General features: G+C 40.2%; 1 protein-coding gene across 1 annotated transcript in view; it reads left to right on the top strand.

Annotated features, from left to right (window-relative positions):
* The first annotated feature begins 4,383 nt into the window (after positions 1-4,383).
* si:dkey-178k16.1 (band 4.1-like protein 1) overlaps positions 4,384-26,003 on the top strand; it is a 42,845-nt gene continuing 21,225 nt past the window's right edge. The window contains exons 1-3 of the mRNA XM_025901505.1: positions 4,384-4,658; positions 20,463-20,551; positions 20,833-20,982. Coding sequence (XP_025757290.1) covers positions 20,480-20,551; positions 20,833-20,982 — 222 coding nt within the window. The 5' untranslated portion in view covers positions 4,384-4,658; positions 20,463-20,479. The remainder of the gene's footprint in view (positions 4,659-20,462; positions 20,552-20,832; positions 20,983-26,003) is intronic.

Below are 26,003 nucleotides of genomic sequence, written 5' to 3'. Positions count from 1 at the left end.
TTTTATAATACTTTGAAAGTAAACACAATACCAAAGCCCAGAATCTCAATGATGATCAGTACATGAAAAAAACAAAAAAAACCCCAAAAAACATTTTTAAAAACCCACTAGTTTACTTGTAAAGCTTTATTAAGCATGTTTGCTTTTAAACAAGAGATGCTGACAGAAATCTTCTCAGTGGTTATTTGGTCAAACAAACTGCAGACAAACAGCTCTGTTGGAAAATCATGGCAACCACCTCACTACATAAAATCTTATTTATTACCGTGTCCAACAATGAGCTACATTTAGATCATATTAAAAAAAAAAAACAAGAGCTGTGGTATTTCTGGGTAACAGAAAATCAGTTGTATCAGTTTTTTTTCCTTTCATTGTTTGAAGGCAGTGATCAAAGTTGAACAAGATGAAAACAGAATGAGTGGAAGAGTTAGTGCAACTTCCCTTTTTACTTGATATGTGTAAACCACAGCAACCAAGATTGTAAATTCACTCGCCATTGTGGATCTGCAGACAGATGAAGAGAAGAAGCTCATACCTCTCACACCCACAGGGAATTTTCTGGGAGCAGCTATGCCCTGTGCACCTGCGCTGGAGTTTTTCTTTTACTCCTTCATATCCACTTTCTTTTTTAGTTCACCCAGAATCTAGCAAAGCAGAAAAAGACACTCTGTAAATGCAAAAATGTTTAAAAAACAGTGTTGTTACAGTCTTTTTTTTTCTTTTTCTTTCTTTCTTTTTTTTTGTACAAGGTGTAGCCTGTAGAGCTGTCTGATTTGACTTAAAACATCTGGAGGCCAAGGACGTGCCTCACAGAGGACGGTGGAAGGTACACTGACTTTGATGTTTACAGTTAACAGCTAATTAGATCCAGGCAAGAAACTTGGCTGCCCGTCATTGCCTAAATATTATTTCTCTGTCTCTTGTAATTTTCTGCAGTGCCGTCACTTTCATCCCATAAAACAGAAATGCCATGTCAAGCATTCGTGGCCCGACAGCAAAGCAATGTTAATTTTTATTTTTTTCCATTAGTAATAAAAAAATGAATCTTGTAAACTAATTTTTCATTCATGTTAAAAATGATGTGAACAACCAAATTAAAAATCACCTAATAGCGGCCACTGTATTTTCACTCGAGTCTATGTTAACATATGGAGAATATAGACATGCACCACTTCAATATATTTCAATAATTTGTTTTTTGTTTCTTTAAAGAATGACGTACATTTTGGCATGCTGGAAAAAAAAAACTCAGTTCGTGAAGTTCTTTGGAAAGTATTAAAAAAGAAGCACACTTAATTTAATTTCATGGCTTTACTGTGATTTTGTTCATCCCTTTTTCAGGCTCTTTCGGATGGCTTCTCATCTTGTTTCCTTCCCAGGCTGCAGAAAACAATATGCATGGGTGTTAACAATGGTAAACAATACACACCAGACAGACTTTTAGGTGAAGACCAGCTGTGTGCTAAACTCAGCATTGCTTCAAGCAACCATACATTTTGATTCACTCACCTTATCACGAATAATTTATCTTCCAGCGTTTTCAGCTGCCAACACATGCCAAGCATCTGCTTCTCACACTTACTTTAATTGCTTCATTCCTGAACTATCTCAATCCCTGTCATTGAGGCTGAACGTGAGGACTGCTCTGTGGTTACGTGAGACAGTTGAAAGTTCCTATTTTCCATTTTCTGGTCTAGTTATTTATCAAATCCTCACTTGGGTCAAACTTGGCAAAGAGCGTGCATTCGGGGCTATTTCTGCTCAAGATGTTTTCAGTAACATGATGTAGGAACAGCAGATGTTTGGAGCACTGCGAGCCTAAGCTGAGTCCTCCTTTCTGTTACCACATCACTTCAATTAACAAAGAAAGGAAGAAAACATTTGTTATTGTAGTGGCAGTTTCACAGTTATATGAGGACATTTATATTAGCTTAATCCACAAATGCTTATTAAAGAGTTTATGATGCATTATTCAGCATGTATACAAATACTTATGCAATCAGCCTTTGAGCTTACATGTACAGTTCACGTGTATGACCTGAGAAAGCCCTTTAACAAAAATACTGTCCCTCAGTAGAAGCACAACATATTGCCAAAATGGAGCCATATGGGAATGAGCCATAATGTAGTCTGTTTTTGTTTGTAATTTAACCTTTTAAATTACTGGCAATTCACTGTGGGATACATGAGTCTGAGACCTTTGGAGAAAGAAAGAAAAAAAATTAACCACTAGAATAATCGCTGGCTCCTGTTTGACTGAAACATATCTGTGTCACATAAAAAACGAAGGAGGCCTGCTTTCAACTTATTTTCATTCCAGCGTCTACTGTCACCAGTAGGTCAATACAGTGGTGACAGGAATTTTAATTGCAGTACAATGAAAATAAAAGTGTTAACAGAGAAAAAGGAAGTTAAATTAATAAAGTTGGATATTGGCCCATAATCATTTTTTTATATTACTAAAATACAAAAAATGTTTAGATTCATTGTATTATTGAATTGCATGGATAATGTAACTTTTATAATGTGAAGACAGACATGTGTAGTTATTATATTAATACTGGTTGGAAAGTGTGTATTTACAAGATTACAAGAAACATTTTGAGGTTTACATTTTTGTTTGCAGCTTTTTCTTTGAAGAACAATACTGAGCTATGCATATAATATTTTTAAAAAAAGAAACTCGTAAAGTTGGCTGCCTAATATTAAAACAATCCAGTAAATATATAATAAATATAGCTGCACAGGGACATGACATGATGTTATATTTCTCATTTATACCTTTTGATTTGTCAATCAGGGAATATGACAGCTTCCATAAAGGAATGTTGGGATGCGGTGACGTTTTTATAACTTCCAGAGAAAACAGTGAGTAAGAGTGCTCAACCAGGCCATTAAAGCATGGCACATGCCAGAATACATGTGACTGCAGGTGCAGAGCAAATGAAATAGTTTTAGGGGTTTGATGTGTTTTTATATGCGTCTTTTTTTATAGGGAGCGTTTATGTTTTTATAGTAAATTCCAACCATTGTGGCGGCTGTGACAAGAGTAAAGATGGTAAATGACTGCCACCAAGTGGAGAAATATTATCCTAACCACTCTGCATGACTTAAGCTTATTATAAAGACAGGTAAATAATCCACTGATATCCAATAAATGTTGATGTAGGTACTTGGTCACTGTAGAGACCACAGACTAACTTGGCAATAAAGCATCAAGACATATCCTATAGCATTAGTTTTTCCTCCAGAAATCTTACCCCCCCTTTATGCATATCCTGTAACCAACTGAAGCAGACCCACCGAAGCGTGAAAGGAATTGATTTTCCTGTATGCATATTTGCATTTCAACAGAACACACTTGTGCATGAAGCCAAAGAGGGCGTTCAGCACAGAAGGTTCCTATGACTCACCAATGCAATACATCACCCACAGAGCCTCCATCCATTCAGCACAGTGCTTGCTTTGCACAGAACAGTGTGGCAGTTTTTACTTAACCTTGTGAGATATGGGCTTTGAAAAACCCCTGAATATAAAATAATATGAGGGGTTAAACCTTGTCACATATGTTTGTAATTGTATCATGCAAAAATTAAGGGAGCTGTATTTGCAGGTAATGATGAAACAGGAAAGGCAGCTCTCTTCAGTGTAATGACGCCTGCCATACTTTGCCAACCTCAGGAGAAAATTCTGGGATCATCTTCTGAAGTTTGCTTCAAATCAGTATTACCTTTACACTTAACCTGATCTCAAACTAACCTTAACACAGTGGCTCAAACAGAGGCGCCAGCCCCCTCTGATGGGCCACAGAGTCACTGCAGATTGGGCGTGGACGACCAGGATAAAAACACGAGGTCCAATTAAGTCGAATGAATATGATTTTTGAAAGGAAACAGCAGCATTTACTATATTGCTGACTTTTAATAATATTCAACTTGGTTTCTTTTTCTTTATTATTATCTGCTATTGACTTATTTAAAAAACAAATCAAAACCGGAGGGCTTGGGCCATTAACTTTTTTCAGGTGCTGAAGGGAAGAATTTAATCCGTTTCCTACGATGCCTAAACTGACCCATAGTGTTGGTATCTCCAGCTTTTAAGTGATCATTAAGTGTGAGAACATATGTTTAGACAACATGCATATATGCATGTTGTTGGATAATTTCTCCAACATATAATGCAGTAAGCATCTATATTAACTGCACTCAATTCTTTTATAATTTTCCAAATTTACTAATGGGTTTTGTAATTTAGTAGATTACAGTGAAATTAGGCTATAGAATTAATTCTTTTTCAGCCAGCAGCCCCCAACCCCCCCATTACTGAGCCTTACAGCGGGATAAGATGACCCGAAAACCAGTAAAGCAAGTGATAAGACACGCTGCGTGTCACGAGCAGAGCGGTCCTCACATTACGCACGACGTTAGGAGTTCCCTTGCTTACACCGTGAAAACGCCTCTCCTCTGTCCTCCTAGCCCTTCCGACTGCTAGCCATCCCTGCCGGCTTGTGCCTATCTTCCGTCCCAGCCTGCAGGGCTGCATCTCCCGAGGCAGAGAAAAAGGCTCTCCGGGGCGGTGGCGGCGTCCGTCTTCCAGTTCCCTTCATCTCAATGATCAGAATCTGGGCTGAAGCCTGACACCCGGCTCTGACAGGACAGGTATGCATGTTTATTTGTTTGTCTCATACGAAGCGGATGACAGCGGAACAGGTGCATGCTGCATTTACCGGGTATTACCAAGTGACATTGGAAGCAAAGAGGGAGAAGCATCACACACGCCGGTGATTATAGCTTTGCGCGAATACGCGTCCTGCATGCTCCGTAAAGACACTGCTTTTGTTCCTCAAGTGTCATGGGCGGATGGAGAGGGTGTTGCCACATTAGCTTTAATACGACCAATATGGTCGGCAGGCTGGTTTAATAAGCTGCATGGAATGAGGGCACCCTTTATTCCATGCATATCAAGGCCCAGCAAGAAGCAAGTGCACCTTTATCGGCTTACTGAATCATATAACGTCTGGTCAGCTCCCTCGCTAAAAACATACAACCCACGTACAATTGTTCAGACCTATTCTTGGACATGCCGGTGTGTGCGTGTGAGAGAGGATTATTATTTCTCTATGTGGAGCTATAGAGCTAACAGCTGATGCTCAAGATAATGAGCTAATTGAAGTGTATTGTCGCGGGTGTGGCAGAGGGGGCAGGCGTGGGCGCAGAGGCAAGGGAAAGGTCTCCTGAATATGTCAACTGCACTGTTTAAAAGTGAGCTATTTAATGAAAATGCTCGGAAAGTAGAAGGATGGCAGTTTTTCCTTTTTTTTTCGATTGAAACGACACATTTATAAAAATAAATAAAGAAAAAAGGTGCAAAGTAGCACTGATTCAAATTGTGATGTTGCTTTCTCTGGAAGTGTATGCGTTTTCAGAAAAAAGGCAACAGGTGTAGGGGGTAATTGTCCATTTATATGCCATTATTTTGAAAATTTGGGTTTTAAAATTTGCTCACTTTCACAAGTTGCATTTGTAAATTGCACATCAGAGCTAAAGATTATTTAAAACAATGAGTTATTACATCACCCCTCCCCCTTCCCATCTCCTTTTCATAGAGAACCTAATAGCACAGCTGCTACAGTAAAAGTTTGCCAAGCAGAGGAACAACAAAGAGAATTCACCGAGGCAAACAGTAAAAAAGAAAGGAAGGCAAAATACACACAAAAACATAAAATAACCACAGCGCAAGCTTTATTTTAACACTTCCAAAAAGTTATCATCATAAGTAATTCCTCCTTCTGTTCACCCACATACTCAAACAGACTGCCAGTCCTTGTGTCTCTGGCTTGTTTGCAGCCACACCGCAGGCTACAGTATCTCCCAGACTCAGAATTTCAGAAACTGAGAAGGCAGAGCGAAGAAGAGGGGAAAATTAGATCTAAAATCCATCCATCTGTCCATCACACCTCTGTCCCTCCATGCATCCTCCAATCTCATTTTCCTTTCACCTGATCCACTTTTGGTCTCCCCGGTGCATATAACAATCGTGTAACACCAATCGTGTAACCACAGTCATAGTGGTGCTCCTCGCGTCCCTCATTTAGAGCAATGCCTCTTTGTGTAGATGTATGTTTAGGTAAACACTTAGAGGAAAAAAATATTGAATAACTGTTTTCTAGGTTTTTGTCATGGTGTTGCAAGAAGTTTGACTGCAGGCAGTACAGTAAGAGAATTACATGGTACATTTTCCACAGAGCAACTTCCTCTAATGTGTGACAGGTAGCAGATATTCAAGCAAACTCCTAAACTAAGAGTGTGGAATTTGCAAGGTTATATGCAAGTCTAACACTTTCTGGTTAATGTGCAGCCTCTGTGCAGTCTGTCACCAATCAATACACACACACACGCACAAACACGCACTCACACACACACAGACATCCTTTTAGGTCATCATGTTGTAGACTGACGGGAAACACCTTCGTATGTGTCTTTTTATGCACCTAAATTCAGCAAGAGTGCTTGTTTAGACTAGCACACATTGATGCAATTCTCCCTTGAGTCCTATTTTAAGTCATCCTATGATCGATTTGTAATAGCTCATTGAAGCATAGCCAGTGGTCTTTTCACAGCCAACGTGGAATTCTCCACAGGATAAACTCACATTGCTTCGAAGTAACAGGAGCTTTCAAAGACATATTACGGATAACAAGCAGCATGTAATAAGCTGTCACTGTTGCATTATCATCACAAATGATGTGCAGCAGGAGACAATGCCCGACCTAGGAAGACATCACATCATTTTTTTTCCTTTTGGAGATCCCTCCTTTAACAACTGGTTGCACAGTTTGACACAGGTGCCAAAAAATCAAATGTCATCATAATAATTTTAGAACCTGCAAAAATGCATTTTCTGAAGTAAAGCATTATAACTTCTGATACCTAACAGACACTGTAAAGGTAATTCAGTTCAGTTCAATTTTATCTATATAGCACCAAGCCGCAACAAGTCACCCCAAAGTGCTTTATATTGTAAGGTAAAGATCTACAATGAGCAAGCACCTGGTGACAGTGGGAAGGAAAAACTCCCTTTTAACAGGAAGAAACCTCTGGCAGAACCAGGCTTAGGGAGGGGCAGCCATCTGTTATGACCTGTTAGGAGTGAGGGGAGGGAGACAAGACAAAAGAAACACTTGCAGAGAGCCAGAGTTTAGTAATAATTAAGTACAGAATGGTGCATGAAGACAAAGAGAGTGAAAAGAGGTGAAGAAGAAACGCTCAGTGAAACATGGGAAGTTCACAGCAACCTAGGCCTGTAGGGTGGTTTTACGATCACCTGATCCAGCCCTAACCATACGCTTCACCAAAAACAAAAGTTTCAAGTTTAATCTTAAAAGTAGAGTGGCTTGCTCGATTGTGCTTGGGCTGAAAAAGTGCTGTACAGTTTTGTTATAATTATGAAAGTGAATTTTCAAACTACTCATAAAGACAGACATTTATTTTGAGGTATGATCAGCTGAGAAGCTTGAAGACCTATGACATATGATGACATTTCCTGTACTGAGAATACCATGTTGCCATTTACAGTGTAGTGAAAGCCATAAAATAATCACTTTAACAGCTGCATTGTATATCACATTTGATATGGTTAGATCAGATTTGTAAAGCAAAAATATTCTCTTCCCAAAGGGTGTAACGTGATTAAACACTAGTGTAACTTATTTCTGTGTCTTGTATGATCAAACACAAACATAATCCCTCCAAAGCGATACACTGCCATATATCTGCATCTTGTTCGGCTGACCTCCTGTGTTCCCGACAAGCATTTGAATGCAGACTAGAAGCCTGACATCCAACTTGAAACTGTTGGTCATCCTCTTCCACCCACCACTTCAGCATGCCTACCTCTACACGAGCTGTCACATTCTTGAGCTCAGCGCCATGTGATGGTTCACCTCTTCTTCCTTCTCACGCATTGTCTATGTGTCAGCTAGCAAAATAATGCCTACAGGCTGTTCTCTCTTTTTTTGTCATTTTCTTTATCTTATTTTGATACGCTTGACAGACGATGTTAGGCTAGGGTTCCCATGGTAACTGAATTTTAAACAGGCACGCCTGATGCCTCTGTGTTAACCATCGTTAGTGGAGACACGCTCCTTTGTGGTCAATTAGAAAAAAAAATGGTGCTGCAAGCACAGCGTGGTGCCTGCCATTTTCCTGTGACAATGAAGAATGAAGTTATGTCTTGTTTTTATCCATTTAACTTTTTAGTAAAGGTTGCTAAAATACATGTGAATACATGACATGGGGGAAAGATTTAATTTGGGTGGTGAAGGGGCTACATGCATATGGATTGCATTGCTCATAATTAATTAATTACTTTATCCAGCACTGCAGCTACCACGATGCCCACACTGCTTAATTATACGGAAGGTAAACATAATGAACATACTCACAGGAATACCTACAGCATATGAAGTCATGCACTCAGCGACCTGGGAAAACAATCAGCTTCTCTGCTGACTTATCCCTCTAGGAGCAACAGTCAATATTTCCGGTGAAAGCAGTCGATATCTGGAATAGTGGATAATGGATATTGAGGCGCAGACTTCCAATTTTGTCAACCAGCCATTGTTTACTAATAAAGATACTTTAAAAAATAATAATAATAGAAAGATGAAGGTCCAGTTTGCATTTTGGCATTTTGGTATAAAACAGAAACCAAGTACCGTTCCTGCAGATCTGCATACAACATATAGTCATGTGAAAATGGAAGTTTTCACAGGCCTCCATTCAGTTCTGTGAAAACTAAGAACACCCCTACTGCTTTCATAGGAATTCAGAGGGTAAGTAGCAGCCCGGTGTGGCACTTTATAAAACTGATTATCAGCAAGTGTGAACATCTCTATAAAAGCTGTTCTTTGGTCCTGACCTCTTGAGGTGGGCGCTAACACAATACTGTAGTCTTCCCAGGAGCAGACATCCCAGCAAACTTGCTCCAGACAGTCAGATCATGCAGTTTTATAGGAACTGCATACAACCGAAGAGCCGCACTTCAGGTTCTGCAGGCCTCTGTTAGCATGTTAAATGTAAAAAAGTTAATGACAGCGAAAAGAGAAAAAGACTAACAACTATGTCTTGTTTGGAAGATTTGCCAAGAGCCTCTTTTCTCTAAAAAGAACATGGAAGTTCTGCTGAGGTTTGTAAACTTGCATCTGGACAAACCACAAGATTTTGGAAGAATGTCCTTTGAACAGACGAGACCAAAGTGGAGATGTTTGGGCAGAATGCACAGGCGCCGTTTTTGGTGAAAACCAAACAAGGCGCCTGTGTATCAGCACAAACACCTCATACCAGCTGTCAAGCATGGTGTTAGAGGTTTGATGATTTGGACTTGTTTTGCAGCCACATGAATTGGGCAACGTAAGTTGACCAAGAACTCCTCCGTAAACCAAAATGTTCCAGAGCCAGATGTGAGGCCATCTGTTCGACAGCTAAAGCTTGGCTTGTATTGCTTCACGGAACAGGACAATGATCCAGTATTTAATGGTCCAGTCAAGGTCCAGGAGAGCTGTGCATAAACAAATGCCCACACACCTCAATGAACTAAAGCAATGTTGTAAGGGAGAAGGGGAAGAAAATACTTCCAAAATGATGTGAGAGACTGATAAAGTCATACAGAAAAAAAATTAAGTATATTTTTTGCATCTGTTAAGAGAGTGCATAGAAGATAACAAGGGAAGGTATGCAGCAAATGGGATCAGGTCCCATTTGAACCCAGTTCTTTGCATTAGCCTTACAGCAGATGGGTCACCTGCTCAACCTAGTGAGCTAAACTGGCACCCTCTCAAGTGACTACTTCAAGTTATTGCTGCCAAATGTGGTTCTAAAAGCTCCTACATCATGGGGTGTACTTAGTTTTTCATAGGACTGCATAGAGGGCTGTGAAAGCTTTATTTCCTACATAACTTTATATCTGCTTGCTTATGTTCAGATATTTGTTTATAATGTGTGAGGCATTCAATAAAATTCAAAGCACAGCATTTCTTAAGGGTTCCAGTGGAGCTTGTGTTATAAGTCGAGAGATCCAGCATCACTGTCAGTTTTGAGGGAGTAAATGATATGCTGCTAAAAATGAGCTATTTCATACTCTACACATTCTGCAGAAAGCTATATAAAAATGATACATAGAGTCTGCAATTTTGCTTTTCTGTCTTGTTTTGAATGTGAACCAGGGCAGCATGCTTGATTGTTTGGACAATTTGTATGAATCAATGGGATGTCAACATGCCTAACAGTCGGTGTCACCCACATAAGTGTCTGTTCAGTTGCTTATAATGTTTATGTAGTAGGTTAGCAGTAAGCATTTATTGGTTAGCAAGAGATATTTTATTCCTGTCCTAGGAATTCAAACAGCGTTTGACCTTAAAACTGTTCCCAAGTTATGTTAAGTACATTGACCTCCTTTACTGAGTATACATAAGAGCACGTATTAGTGTTGAATGGTAGGCGGCGCTTGTTTTACTCATGTAAACTGATTAATATCTAAGCTAGTCATCGCATAAATCAAATGATGCATTTTGACAGCTCATTTTGAGAGATTTCACTGCTTGATTTGTTTTAATCAGCGAGGATTAACTTTACAGTGACCCGCCCCAAACCCCCTGCTCTAATAATTTTGCTACGCACATTCGCCACCTTCTTTGACTCCAAGTGATAATGAAGCACACACAGATGAGTTTCCAATCACACAGTCTGTCTTTTCGCATCAGCTCGAGAAAGTGGAACTCTGCACTTCAGATACTGAAGCATAGCATCTGTGCTAAACCCTGTAATTCCCTTTGTTAACTCTTCCCAAAAGAGAGTGCTTATGCTATGTAGATGCAGGTAGCATTGCTCCCTCTGGGCTTGCTTTCTCTTTGGGAGGATGAACTTGCTGCCTCATTGATTTGGATGTCGTATCATTTATCTCGGCTGTGGTGTGACATGATTTGCAGCAGACTTAACAGTCGTGCTATGCAATCTGCCTCCAAGACTGCTGAGTGCCAAAGGTTTGGAGAATGTGTGTATGTGGTTTCTCCTGAACAAGGACATCTTGCCACTCCCTCTTTCCCAACCCCCACTGTCCTATACCTGGTTTCCCAGAGCCAGCCTCTGCCCTTAAGGATTGATGGACTGGCTGTGTATGCCATTAGAAGGGAGCCACTGATTATAAAGCCGAGATGTGGAGGGAGCAGCTTGAAAAAAAAAAAAAGGCGAAGCTCAGTGAGGAATGATCAGTGATTGGGTAATACAGTGGGTGGCTTCTCTGGATTCCTGTGTAGATACAGTAATTTAGCTTATGCTACTATAGTGCATATTTTTTACAAGGCAGTGGATGCGTGGATGCACATTGTTAACATAAAAGCCAGTTATATTGTGGGTACACTGTTCATTATACAGTACACGAGGCAGCATAGAGAGTATTTTTTTTTAAAGCATGCAAAACGTATTTTATTTTATAAATGGTCTAGCAGCTGGAGGCATTTTCTACATGGTAAAGATTACTGAGCTTCTTGTGGCTAAGTAATGATTTCCAGATCTAAATGTGTAAAAAGAAAAAAAAGATGTATGAACTCATGTTTCCTTACAGCCAGACCACTAACATGGACATCATCTAAATTAAATACGAAGTCCATAAACCCAACAGAGAAGTAACACTGGGCTCTCGCTTTTATTTTCCAAGAATCCTCACGCTATTAGCTGCAGGTGTGTCACCATGGTGAATTACCAGTCCCTCTGCATGGGTGACATCTAATAATAAGCACTGAGTGGTTTTTATTTGTTTTTGTTGGGGGGTGGGGTGCACGTCAGAGGCACTGTGGAGAGGGATTACCTCCAAAAAAGTGCCAGAAAACCATTAAACTAGCTGCACAATCCAGTTTACTCCTTGAGGATTTCTTGCACACTTGAACAAAAGAAGACACATGAATTCATATTAATAGGCAAGAAAAATTATCTCCTAAAACACTGCACAAACAGACAGGTTGTGTTTGTTTTAGCAAAATAAAATTTTATCACATCTCTAAATTGATGCATTACCGAATTAGAAAATGAGTTAGTAACTCAAATCTAACAATCAGTGAATTCAATTAATTGAAGTGTTGCCCAACCCTGCCTTTCATTTATATCATTTCTATTAATCCTTCTAGTGTCTATGCAAATGTTTTCATATGTATTCTAGAAGGACATCTTTAAATGCTTTTAAGTACCACCAATGAAATTCAAGGTCAGTTTCTGTGTAGGCTGCAGGCCACATGCTACAATGCTAGAGTTTTTTTCTGTTTAGAGAACCTTTTAAGCATCTGTGGTCAGTTTTTTTTTATGCCGCTAAATCACTGGTCTGTATGGAAACACATTACATTTGCAAATAAGGCCGTCAGTGCAAAGAAGTAAAGTCTGAACCCCTCGGGGGATGTTGCAAGAAATGCTTGAGAGGATGGTGCATTTCTTCCAGAGACAGCGACACCGGATTTGATTAAATTGAACAGGGCGACTAGGCCCCTTTACTTATTCAAGTAGGCAGGTCTGAGCTACATATTTAAATGCTACATGTAAACCTCGGTCTAAAAATGGGAAAAACAGAGCCGTTGGCAGCATTCAGTCCACTGTCACAGGCAAACCTTATGTTTTTGGAAGTATTTCTCATCACAGTCTATTGTTTTGCTTAAAACCACAAATATGAATTTAAAACTGTGTTTTTTTAGGAACAGGATTGTGAAACTTCCTTGAGCTTCTCTGTTGCAAAAAAAAAAAAATCCCAAAACACGTTTCTTGCAGAGCTTTGATATTGTAAGCAAAAGAAGTGCTGATGACACTCTTTGCTGCTTTTGTCACTGATTTGTTCACACACTAGACTTATTTTTTTCCCAGTATACTCTGGAGGAAGGCAAACACTTGACGCTGTTAGCACATGCACAATTTCCTGACAGCATACTGTGCTTGAGAAGTGAGAGGAATCCACAAGCTGTCATTCCTGTGCTTCCCCTGCTCTGCTGTGACATATTTTTGAGACGCTATATTTGACAAATTTCTTCTGCCCATCTGCAAGTGAAGGATGGGCCTGTGGGCAACTAATGCCTGCCCGAAGACATCAGTTTTTGGGCGCTTCTAAATTGACAAGCTTTTTGAAAAACTGGCATGAAGACAAATGAACTCAGTCAGGTTGCAGCAAATGGCGCATTGTGGACATCATTTTGCCCTAGATGATCAGCCATCATGAGTTTTACTATCTGGCAATTTATCTGAGCTGCCCTGCTGCAGATGATGAGTGTTCGGAGCGTCACGTTGTCTGCTTTTTGCTTCTTTTTGTTGGGGTGAAGTTACTACTCTGCAGTTTGAGAATTTTTCAGTTGAGTGAGTTTGAAACGCTTGCAGTTGATCCAAGCATTCGCTAACACATTTGAGGTGCTCAGTAATGATTCCTGTGTGGACTGGAATGTAGCACAGAGGAAGTAGTCTCCAGAGATACAAAGACATGGTGAGTGAATTCTGTCTGTATATGTGTACGTGGGGCTGTGAAGATCGTGAGTTTGACTGTGTGAATTTTGCTTGTCTGTCTTGTGAAAGAAAAGAATTTCAATAACTGACTGATAAGCTAAACACAGCTAATCTTATTGATACGTGCTGTGTTTTGGAACACATTTAAGCTGGCAGTGTTTCTCGTGGAGACAAAGCATATTTCATTTGAAGATAAGATCTTTTCTTTTTGGCAGTCAGCGATACACTTAATCATAGATGTTAGATGTTTCTCATCTTTAATTTGTTAGCCAAAAAGAAAGAAAGTATTTCAAAGACATGTCAAATGTGATTTAAAAAAGAAACAACAAAAGAAAAAAACACAAAAAAATAACACAGAAATGCAGACGCGAGAACAATTAAAATCAACTGTCTTCGACCATATATAATATCTAATGCTGTAAGAGCTACCCTTGGAGGTATTACTGAAACTGACTTATGGTTCCCAAATTATTTGCAATTTTACTTAAAGTTAACAGTTACAAGTCAGCCATGCTTTCAGAGGATAAGGATGAAGCTACATTCTGCAAATCAAATATATAAGCTCAAATATATATATATTTATTGCTCAGACTCACTTTGTATTGACAACAGTAAAATGCAAATAGCATGCAACTAAACTGAATCGAAACATCCCATAGCTAATGTTTTAAGACAAATACCTAATAATATACCGTACCTTTATGAAGGTCAAAAATTCTTACTGTGATGTCAACTGACATTATTCACTTTTAATGGTCATTAAAATAAATATTGTTACATAAATATGTTACCTGTTAAAGTTCATAACAGTACAATTAGAAAAAGGCTGGAAGATTTGCCAGGAGAAAGCTTCTTCCCTCTAAAAAGATCCTGGCAGCTCATCTGAGGTTTGCAAAGTTGCATCTGAACAAACCACAAGACTTCTGGAACAATGCCATTTAGACAGAAGAGACCAAAATGCGCAGCTCTACGTTAGGAGAAACCCAAACATAGCGTATCAGTGCAAACACGTAATGATGAAACTGACAGCTAAACCAGCTGAAACCAGGTCATGCAACAGGGCAGTGATAACAAGCACAGCAGCAAATCTACAACAGAGTGGCTGAAAAAGAAAAGAATCAAAGTGTTGCATTGACCCAGTCAAAGTCCAGACCTCAGCCTAACTGAAATGCTGTGATGTGACCATAAGAGAGCTGTGCATAAACAAACGTCTGCAAACCCGCTGCTAAAGGTTTTTCTACAAGCTATTGAAGCCTGGGGTGTTCTTAAATCGCTGAACGGATGTTTTGAATTCTGCCGAAAGCGAGGCTTTGTGCTCATCCAGCGTGGTCTTTAGCATAGCCACGATAGCCTCATTATCTGCGCCAAGCTCATCTCTTTTTTGCTCCTGGTTCCTGGTGTTTCTACTGGTCATCTTGGCAGATTATGACACCAGACAAACAATACCACCAATGTAAGTCCCCACTTTGTAGCGGGTAGTGAGAAAATTATTAAGTAGTTGTGATAAAAGTAGGAGCCCTGCAAAGAGCGACTATTCCGTCAACCGGATGTCCCTAAATTTGGATTTTCGAAGCCTGGGGTGTTCTTAAGATCATGCAAAACTTGTCTTCACCAGGTGACTAAAGACAGAAACATCAGAAGACTCCTTTTAGACATTTTTAAGATTGTTTTCTTTTTACATGACACTCTCAAGAGAAAGGGAATGCAAAGGAAGTGTGAGATGGATTTGATGTGTTTATTATAGCAAAAACTCAAGTTACTACAAGCAGTGTAAAAAAGGTTACTATTAGTGACAAACCCATGGAGATCATTTTATCATTTTATTCTTATGTTACCTGCAGCGCTGTGGAGCTGAAGGTAAAAGCACCTCATTCTTGTTAGTTTCTGGTTGACAGGTTTATTCTGACTTTTATCACTTTTATAATGATATACAATACAGTGTACACTGCCTGCCTTGCAACAAATAGCAAACGTGGTCATGAAACAGAGAGTTTTTACAGGACTTTGACAGCAAAAACTTGAAAGTAATCATTTTTTTTATCAGTTGCTCAAATTGAGGAATTCTGGCCCACAATGTTACTTCAGTTAACTGAAGTTTGCAGACATCCATTTATGCACAGCTTTCTTAAGGTCCCACCACAGCATTTGATTTAGGCTGAGGTCTGAATTTTGAATTTTGAGTGGTCCATTGCAACACTTTGGCAGATTTGCAGGCGTGCTTGGTCTCATTGTACTGTTGCATGATCACATTTTAGCAAAATTAAAGGTGTCAGATTCATCAGGAATCTAGAATAGTATACAGAGGAATTAATAGTTGACTCAACAACAACATGCTCATGTTCTGTGGCTCAGCAGAGGTTTTGGGTTGAAGCAATTGTGAGAAGCAAGATGTGAGTGGTGTTTGAGGTGCCTGGGAAGGGATAAGTAACCCCTTCTTACTAAAAGATTGCTGCTCACAGTAGACATAGATGGCCTCTTTAACTCTTCTTTCAAACCATCCGTCTCCTCTGTCCATTTGGGGCACAATTGGCATGAGGCAAGGTCTCACAGTGCTTTCACCCGAAACCTCTGCTGATAATGACCCGCACCTTTTTTCACACTTTGACTCATGTGATGAGGCACATAATCAATAGTGGGTCAATGACACTCCTAATGACAGCTCCCTCTAGGGTTTAAATACCTGGGACTCTCCACCATTTGGTTTTAGGACTACAGAAGCTTCTGGGATGAGGGGTGAAACATCTTCAAGAAACTTGAAGATGTTCAGTCGCTTTCTTTCCAAGCTCCTTAGATTATGTTCAGACATTTCCACTTTTATTGTTGAGACATCTTGTGGTTGTTCAGATGCAACTTTCCAAACCTAAGCCATACTGCCATGTTCTTTTTAGAGAGAAGAGGTTTTTATCCTGGCAACCATTCCAAACAACCCATACTTGTGTTTTTGTACACCGTATTGAACATGTGACTTCATGGTGATAATGTAGGATCGAGTAAATAAGGCCCCACCCACACAGGCCTAGTGTGGGTGGGGCTTCTGTGGTGCATGACCATCTGACAGCCACTGTGGAAAATGACTAGTATTTCAAAGGTGCAACATACTTTATGGCAACATTTCTCTGTTTCTGTCTTGCGTTGCACCTTTTCAAGTTTTACTACAAGTACAAGCACAGTAGTTAGTGTGTATATGTAAACAAACATGAAACACTACAAATCAGACACCAGGAGGTTTTTGACACAGTGCCTTCTATTGATGTGATTTCACTCAATAAGAGCCAGAAACCTCTAGGAACCACAAGCACCCATTTGGCAAATACAAAATTTTTCCTTGCAGCTGGTGGTTGTATTGTCCAATACGTATTACATAAGCACTGCACAATCTGACCTCTGCCAAAACATCTACTTTTATAGATGTGTTCACATTCGTTAATGATCATTTAATAAAGTGCGTTTAATTAGCAGCACCTGGCTGCTTCTTACCCTCTCAGTTCCTATGAAAGCAGTAAGGCTGTAGGACTCCTCAGAGTCATGTGAAAACTTTCTTTTTCACATGAAAAGAAAAACTGTGAAGATAATGAGGCATGTCAGTGTCTGACAGCATCAGTAGAACAGCACTTTGGGCCTCTGCAACCTTAGTTAGTTGTAGGTGCAGCTGTTTGGTCAGCCTAGAAAAACATCTACATCACACCCACTTCCACAGACGTGTACCACAGTGCCCACATAATGCGAGATAACTGTGGAAGCAGAGAGGAAGAGCTGTCTGGGATTATTTTAGTTGTCTGACTCAAACAAATGCTAAAATCTGCAGAACAGTGATATCTGTGAGTACTAGCGTACAGTACATTAGTTATATAACTAACATTAGCACTTTTCCATATTTACTGAGTTTCTGTTTTCTTTCAGATTAATTCAGTCATATGCTGTCCAGTAAATGTTAAAGTATAAATACCACAAATTATAAATAAGAAAAGGTATTTCTGTAAAGACATAAGTTATGTAAATGCAACTATTTTTGGAGGCCCTCAGTCCTGAACAATGTTTTCTGAGCTTCTGAGCTTCACCTGCCGCATACTGTCATGGTTCACAAAGACGTTCCCTGATGCTCGCTGTTTGAAGTTAAAGGACCAAAGAGCCCCAGATGATTTTGCGGAGAAAGACCTTTAAGAGGAGTCTGTGTGAAGATGCTGACTGTCATTGGATTTTTGTGTGTAAGAAACCTCAACGGCTCACACCTCACACACATCTCAGCCTCCATCATCTCACTCACACAGATGATTAGGTGTGCGGAGACCAGAACTGATGTGGACCTGCAGTGATTGAATCATAAAGTGACCCAAATGAAAAAATTGATTGGCCTCACAATCATGATGTGTGTGAAATGAGCGGCCTAAAGTCTCTGACACTGATCTATTAGGATTCCTCTCAAGCTCGCTTGTGATTCACAGACACATTGTTCTGACAGCTGCCTCATGGGGATGACATTCACACTGAGTGCGTGTATTACAGTGGGCAGATCTGATTGGCTCACGTGAGTGGATGTACAAGTGGGATTATATTAGAAATAGATGTGAGAGTAAAACAATGGACTTGGGGATTTGAATCGTCTTCACTATGTTTCTGAGTACAAAACAGCAATTGAATCTTTTTTAAAGAAGATTGTATTTCTAATAAGAAATGTCTAAGAAGCTCATCAAATAACCCTGAAGCCTCCTATTTGATTTGGAGGTGTTTGTTACATGTCATCCACCTTTCTGTCCCATATTTCCTGCCTGCACTGTCTGCACAGTATTTTCTGTTTTGTTATTTATCTACCTGCCATGTGTATTCATGTCTGACTCTGACGTCAAGGCTTTGCATTGATATGAGTTGTACAAGGCAAATTTCACAAATATTGTAGAAAATACATAAATCTGAACAATGATGTTGTTACCCATTAGCTATATTGAAGCCAAGAGGTAAGTCAGCTGCTCACAACAAGGTTAACACGAAGAGATGGAGCACACTTATACTTCGAACCAGTTTAGAAGAGCAGTGAGCTTACAGAAGTGTCTTTGGACTGTGGAAAGAAAGCTGGAACTCACTGAGAACAAGTTTGAAATCGAAACCTTCCTGCTATGAGTGAAAATGCTAACCGGTGCCCTAATGAGAGTACATTTTGTAACCAATTATATTATTATTCAATAAATAAACTAATTAAAAACCTGCAGGCCCTTCAAAGTTGTGGAGATTCACTGCATAGAGCGCGTGACATCTGCAGCCTTCCAAGAGCCAGACTGCACTCCTCTTTGATCTGGCTTCATTATGCAGTGTGAGACTGACCTATCATGAAAGCTGAGACGTGCTGTGTTCGAGACTCCAGAATTGTAAACACAGAAGTGGCATCAGGCAGCTGGTTGAGGGAAAAAATGCTAATTAGTTCCCCCACCTTTTTTTAAAGAAAAAAAAAATGCTACTATACTGTACTACTAACCCTTTAATGGTTTACAAACACATTGCTGGCCATTACACTAGCAAATATACTTCTCTTCTGCACCTTTATACTATTTGTCAGTGCTTCGCATGCCCCTTCTTCACTAATCCCTATTTTTATTAACCCCTCTCTGTAGTTTATCTATTTTCTAGTCAAAGCTTAGGTTTTTTTTATTACAAACATTTCCTGTGATAGAGTGAATAATTCAAGGCACAGTCTAGAATACTAGTAATGAATATTAACTGCTGCATATTCTGGAGTTTCTTAAGTGGGAATTGTTACATTACAGAGTAATGTATGCATTCCTTTCTTGCAACCTCCATCTTGGGATTGAAAAACTGCAGCACAGTACTTCAAGATAAAGAATATAAAGAGTTATCCCTAATAACTTGGCAATTATCATTATGTATGTTTGAAGACAGGGGAAAGGAGGGACATTGTTAAAGCTCTGCACTGATACTGGCCCGTCGCAGTCCAAATTAGCTCAGCTTAAGAACTTAAACAGCTCGTATTTCTGTAGAAATTTTCCAATTTCATCTTCAAATTTTAGCCTGCATCTAAAGCGCACATAAACCCATGACCCCGTCCTCACCTTTGAGTAAAGCTACAGTCTCCCTCAGGGCTTTATCTTACCTAATTCATTCTTCTTATCTGTAACACCCAATCTGAATATGAGCCATTTTCCTGTACGTCACGTGGAGAAAAAGCACTGTGCAGGAGTCAAACTGGGTATAGCACTGGTCACCTTCAAATGACAAGCTCCATCTGTCTGTAGCTCTCCCGGATATTGTAGCAGCAGTCTTGTATGTTAACTCATCTCTTTTCCTCTCTCTGGTCTCTTTCGCCTCATAACCTTTTTTCTTTGCTACTCTGTCCTTTGTCCTGTCTCATCCTCAGACTGATCTCAATGTCCTCTTTCCCTCCTTTCACCTCATTTTCTTTCTCATTCTCCTATCACAGTGTGTCTGTTGTCCTGTGTGTTGCTGCAGGACTCTCTGGTTGATGTAATTTATGCTATCTCCTTTGCTAGCGTGAGAAGGAGCGTCCTGAAGCCAAACGCTCTTCATGCAGAGTGCTCCTGTGGGAGGCTGTGAGCCAGCACTGACTGAGCTGCCCCTTTTTATTTTTTCTCCTAACCGTCAAGATCTCTCTACACACAATCCAGTAACCATACACATTAAAAACAATGGTCATTCTCTGCAGCCGTGAAGGATAATTAAAGATACCAAACATAGTAGCTGTCAGCTGCACAGGAAATTGAAATGGATGTCTGCGGTCGTTCATTACACCAAAGTCCAGTTTAAGTGAAGATTCAGTATGCTCTGTGCAGTTTTGCTTACATCTCATGAGTGAAATCCATCAGGACTCTATAGGCAGTTTGGGCTTTTAATAGCAGTGAACACTTCACACTAGGTTTTGGAGCACGAAGAGATTTGATGTTGACAGAATATGTTTATGTGTGGTTGCAGGACTGTAATCCATTTCTATGACAACAGAGAAGGCTTTGGCTGGGGAAATGAAGACTGCGATGGAGGGTGACGCCAGGAGAACCAATCAGGTGGGAGCACAGCTGTAGATCATTTTATTCAAGCCTCTCAATCACTCAGGGGCCTTCCGGCTTTCTCGTTGATATGCAAGGCAGTGAGCCCATCCTGCCTGTGCCACTAACTTAACATCTTAGAGCAGCGGCTCACACGACATGCATTTGATGACTGCCTCATATGATCAAATAATTTAAGTCTTTTTTAAGGGCAAGACTAAAAATTCAAATAGTTAAATAAAAGACAAGATGCAAATTTTAAGCTCACTCACTGAGAGATAGGATTCTCCCTCTCCCAGGTTCCAGAGGACCAGGGGGATATGGATGATAACTCAGAGAAGACCCCCAGCAAAGCCTCCAAATCCCCCCAGAAAAGCTCCAAGAGGCCCAAGACTGTCCCCGTCAAAGTCATCCTACTGGACGGCTCTGACTATGAAACCGCAGTTGAGGTATGCTACTTAATTTTTATTACTGAGAAGAAAATGATAGATCAGGGGGGAAAAACCAAGCAAATCAAATTAAAAAGAAGCCTAAATGGTAAAAATCTTTCTTTACTCAGCTTCGGTTGGTGTATCAATAGAGGCAAAACAATAATTTAGTAATGAACAAAAACACGGTGGAAAAAAATCAAGACGCACATGAAGCATCTCACTTACAAATGACTCAGCCTTTCCTTTATGGAACAGATAAACTAAAAGCATCAGATTTGTAGGAAGAGATAACGAGATTGGTAATGACATTATCTGATGTTGCCCTTGCTTTAACATACAGTGTAGCAGTCTGACTCTCTAACTACACAGTCTGCCTTCAAATGAAATGATTCCCGTATTTTGGCTAAGCTGTTGTTGTTGACTCTTAATGCAGATTTGTCATAGTAGCAAAGAGGGTTCTCATACTTGTCCTTAATAGCAGTGACCTTGCTGTACTGGAATGTATCACACTCCTGTTACTTCATTTCTGCCATTTTTGCTTATTGGTGATTATCACAAATGAAAATGCTCCCACCCTCCTCTCTACTCTACATTCTTTCTATTTTACTTAAGTCCAGAGTACTTTACTTTGATAGGCTATTTACTGCTACATATGACCTTGCTGTTGCGGTGCTCTCAGGTATTATTTGATAGGTACAAAGTTATTATCTTTTAAACTCATCTTTTCACCTTCATAGTGAAAGACACTGCTTCCTTCCTAAACTCTTAAGTATTTGTTTCACCAGCAATAATTCTTCAAAATATGCAGAAAACGGATCAGAAAAACATCATTTCAAAAGGTTGCTTTGCAGCGCCGTTGACGTGCAGCGTGGCTGTTTTGCCGTGCTTGAAAACACACGTGCATGCGTGATTTTTGCCGTGCAAATTAAAATTTTTTAAGGCATTTTAAAAAGCTAGTGTTTGAAAGAGAGCTCTTGACTCAGCAGACCACACTACGTTACACCTCCATATGATTTAGTCTCCCTTGGTAATACGTGCTACTGAGTCAGGAAATGCAGCACTGTTGCTATTCTCGCTGAGAGAAGGAGGAGACGGATGGATGGAGGTGAGACAAGCTCCGCATTGTGGGGGACAAGGCTTCCGTAAATCGTGACTCAGTAGCCTTGTGTGTTGGTAAACAGATGATTCTAACTCAGTGGATCCCCATCTATTTGAATTTCACAGTAGCCAACATGCTCGTCGTGATCAAGTGTTGCAGAAAATTAATCTGCTCGCTGACTAAACTGACTTCTGAAGGGTGTCAGAGGAGGTGTTTTACACCAGCGGGAAACCCTGGGCAGGAATCACAAAGCTGTTTGGAGCCCCGCTGGCACCTGCTGCTGATCGAGTGTGTTGCGGCTGGGAACGAGGTTCCCGTCACCCTCAGTCATGTCAACTGGATTCCATTTAAGGCTTACTGCCTCCCACCTGACCTCACATATTTTACTTACGAGAGCCAACGAGCAGAGAAATGTGTCAGAAATCCTGACCGGTGTGGCACACACGCACATAGATTTTCCTCCAGCTTAACCCGTCCATCTTTCCTTCTGTCTTAGTTACGTGCATGCATACGCACACACACACATTTCTTTAGGTCATCTGGGCTGTGACACTAGAGGTAGTGGGCTTTGACAGGAAATCCATGCAGGTGACAAATGAGCGCTCTTATGTTTGACCGGGGAGAAAATAGAATGGGAGAAGGAAAGAGGAGGAGGAAAAGATGAAGAGTGGGGTGGGAAGTGTATAAAAAAGATGGAGAGGAGGTAGATACTGAGGGTGCTGGTTGTACTGTGATATGGATAGGAGTGTGTGTATCTGTGTGTTAGCAGTGCATAAAAGGCAAACAGGGACAGAATGATGAATGCAGGGAGACTTCTTCTGTAATTAGAGTCACGATGTCCACCAAGCAAACCGACCGTGATAATAAAAAATAAAAAACAGAGGAAAAAAAGGGAAGCAATTTTAACTTCCTATTCATATTGATGTTGACTAAGCTCAGTTATATAGTTCTGCTTTAACCAAAGCTGTACTATTAAAGCAAGAACTCCACCACACGCTTATAACACTTCACTGCCTTCAAGATCACCCAAACTCCCTATGTTTTAAAGCCATCTCGAACAGCTAGGTTTTAGAATAAAAATCCAGTTTTACTCAGATTTTAACCACTTAAAATTCCGCTATACAGAATACTCTCTGCTGTTCCAACCCAACAAATACTGTTCATTTTCACGGTCAACCGCATGAGATTGTGAGTTAGAAAAGCTGCTCAGGGATTGCTTTCCTGTACTCGGTGCAGTCTGTGCTGACATTTCAAGAGCTCGACTGCTCATGCTGCTCAGACTCGCCTTGTTTTTGCATGATCTAAATGACTGCAATATTTAAAAAAAAGTCTTCCACTCAATTATCCCATACTTCCACTGTAGAAATGTAGTTCTTGTTCACATTAGCAAAACTAAACTCTCATCCAAATCAGTTTGATAAGTCTATTCAAATAGTTTAATTCAATTCAATTCGATTTTATTTAACGCCAAATCACAACAACATTAGCCTCAAGGCTCTCTGTAGCGTAAGGTAAAGACCATACAATAATACAAAGAAAACACAGAAAACCCCAACATAATATGACCTCCTATGAGGAAGTGCTTTGGTCTCTGGGAGGGGCGGCCGGTTGGGAGTGAATTTAACTTCAGAAAGGTCGGGATTGCAACAATTATACAGAAAATATCTGGGACATGTGGTATAAACTGTACACCTGTAGTTGTAAGACAAAAAACCCATCAGCTCATGAATGTGAGGTTCATGTGGTTGACTCGGTCAAACCAAATGAAATATTCATGACAGTAGGATCAAGCTTTGCCCCCTTTAGGAAAGCTGAAAGCTTATCTGCAGTGTATTCTCCATCGTTTCTTCTAACATGCAGCATGACACAGCCCCTCACTTGCTCCTCTAGAGAGGTTGGAGTGAACTGTGGGTGGATGTCACCCACATCCACCTTTTCTCTTACCACACTCTGCGTTATAAACTAATTCAATAACAGTAAATGATGAGTAACCTCTCAGAGCTTCAAAGATATCACAGCAGCAAGAACCAAAACAAAATTGGCCTTTGCTTTGGTTCTTGCTCAGGTACTTTATGCAGCCACACTGCAGCCATGCTTAGAAGTATGAGCAGTAGTGCAGAAACAGTCATTTTGGAGATGGGTGGACTTTACAGCACACAGGAGGCTCTGGAAATGATCGTGCACTGTGAGTGTGAAGATGGCACCTCATCCTCCTCTGAGGACTCTGAGGCTGACATCGAGGAGGCTTCAGAGGTAGAAACTTTGAGTCCAACTCTGACTCATCTGAAGGTGAAAGTGGAGAGGAGATAGTTGAAGCAGTGACAGGATGGACTTCTGTGTCTCAATATTTTGATGTCCCACAAAGGCGCTCTTCTCTGCTATATACATCTGCTACTCTGCTCGGGACCCACACACCATGCCAGCTATGCGCTGCTGCTGATGGATAAAATCCTGCAGTAAATTGTAGCCACAACAAACCTGGATGGGAAACACTCAGTGGCTTATTTGGACACAGAAGAACTGCAGTCTTATGTAGGGATGCTCATTTTGGACGGTGTTTACACGCCAAAAAATGAATCAATTCAAATCTGCAGGGTGCTGCAATGTTAGGGCAGTGTGACTTTTCCATGGACAGAAAGAGAAGAGCTGGCAGCACCATTTGGGAACCCTATATGCAAAGACCACAGTCTGTCCATTTGCACCCTCTCCTCTATCTCAGCTGGAGTCCCTCTTCTTTAAAGGGGTAATATCCAGAAACTATCATTAATAGTTGCTATTTATATTTCCAGCTGAAGTAGTTTTAAACGACTGTGTGATTTAACCTCCTAGGATCTGGCATCCACATATGTGGACATCACATTGTGGGTTGTCTAGACCACAATACTAAATTTTGTTCTGCAAAGGCCTGATATCTTCTTCTCAGAAACTACATCAGATGAAAAGATAACTCTATGTTCTTACATTCAGGTCCCAATCAGCCCAAATAGTAAAGAGAAATTAAAAATGCATGCCATGAAAGAGTTCGGGTCTTAGGACGTGAAAGTGGGAAAAATATTACTATATAATAATTTTAAAGCCGTTTGTGAGAAGGTGGCATTTTTTGGGGGGAGAACCTCAAATATCAATTTTTGAAAAAAAATCTGACACTGTACAAAAAATAAAAATGCATGAAAATTAATGTTGCTGACAATCAGCAACCCATCTGATGCCTAATAAAAATAACAATTAAAGTTTAAAAAAAATTACTATATAATATTTTGGTGGTAAGGTTGAGGGTGAACTGTGGAAATTTGTTGTGCATGTTTGAGAGTTCTCGCATGTGATATTTGTTCAAATAAGCTGTTATATGCACAAGTAAGAATTGCGTACATGTGTTTGTTACAAGAAAGTGTGACACGCTGAATTAGGTTAGATAACTGCCGGCAGCATGATGGTGCAGTGGATACACTGTTTCCTCACAAAGAGAAGATCCTGGGTTCGAGGCTGGTTGGAGGCTTTTCTGTATGTAAGCAGAAAAAAAAGTCTTGCTTGTGTTCTCTCTGTGCCTGCATTGGTTCAGTCCGAGTACTCTGGTTTCTTCGCCTTCCTGCCAAAGACAAACATGTTATGTTAACTGGTGATGTTAAGATAGATAGATATGCACTAGTGGCCTGTTTAGGATGGACTCGACCTATGACATCTGGAATAATCTCCAGCCTTCCCCCAAACTGAAATTGGATAAGTGGAAGCAAATGGATGGATAATATGTAATTGTGCTCTTTGCTTCCCAGTTCAGCCGTATAGATTCCTTGGTGATAGTTAGAGTAATTTCAGTGCGATATAATGTGGGGGGACCACAGAATGCAGTAAGAGAAAGTTGGAGAGTGATGTTTTCACTGAAGTGCTCTATAAGGGTGCATAACCAGAGAACTGGAAATGATTATCTGTATTCGTGATGCAG

The sequence above is a fragment of the Oreochromis niloticus genome, linkage group LG20, assembly GCF_001858045.2.
Source record: "Oreochromis niloticus isolate F11D_XX linkage group LG20, O_niloticus_UMD_NMBU, whole genome shotgun sequence".
In the NCBI taxonomy this organism is placed as follows: domain Eukaryota; kingdom Metazoa; phylum Chordata; class Actinopteri; order Cichliformes; family Cichlidae; genus Oreochromis; species Oreochromis niloticus.
Note: the sequence above shows the minus strand (reverse complement) of the source record. Positions and strands in the feature narration are given on the sequence as shown.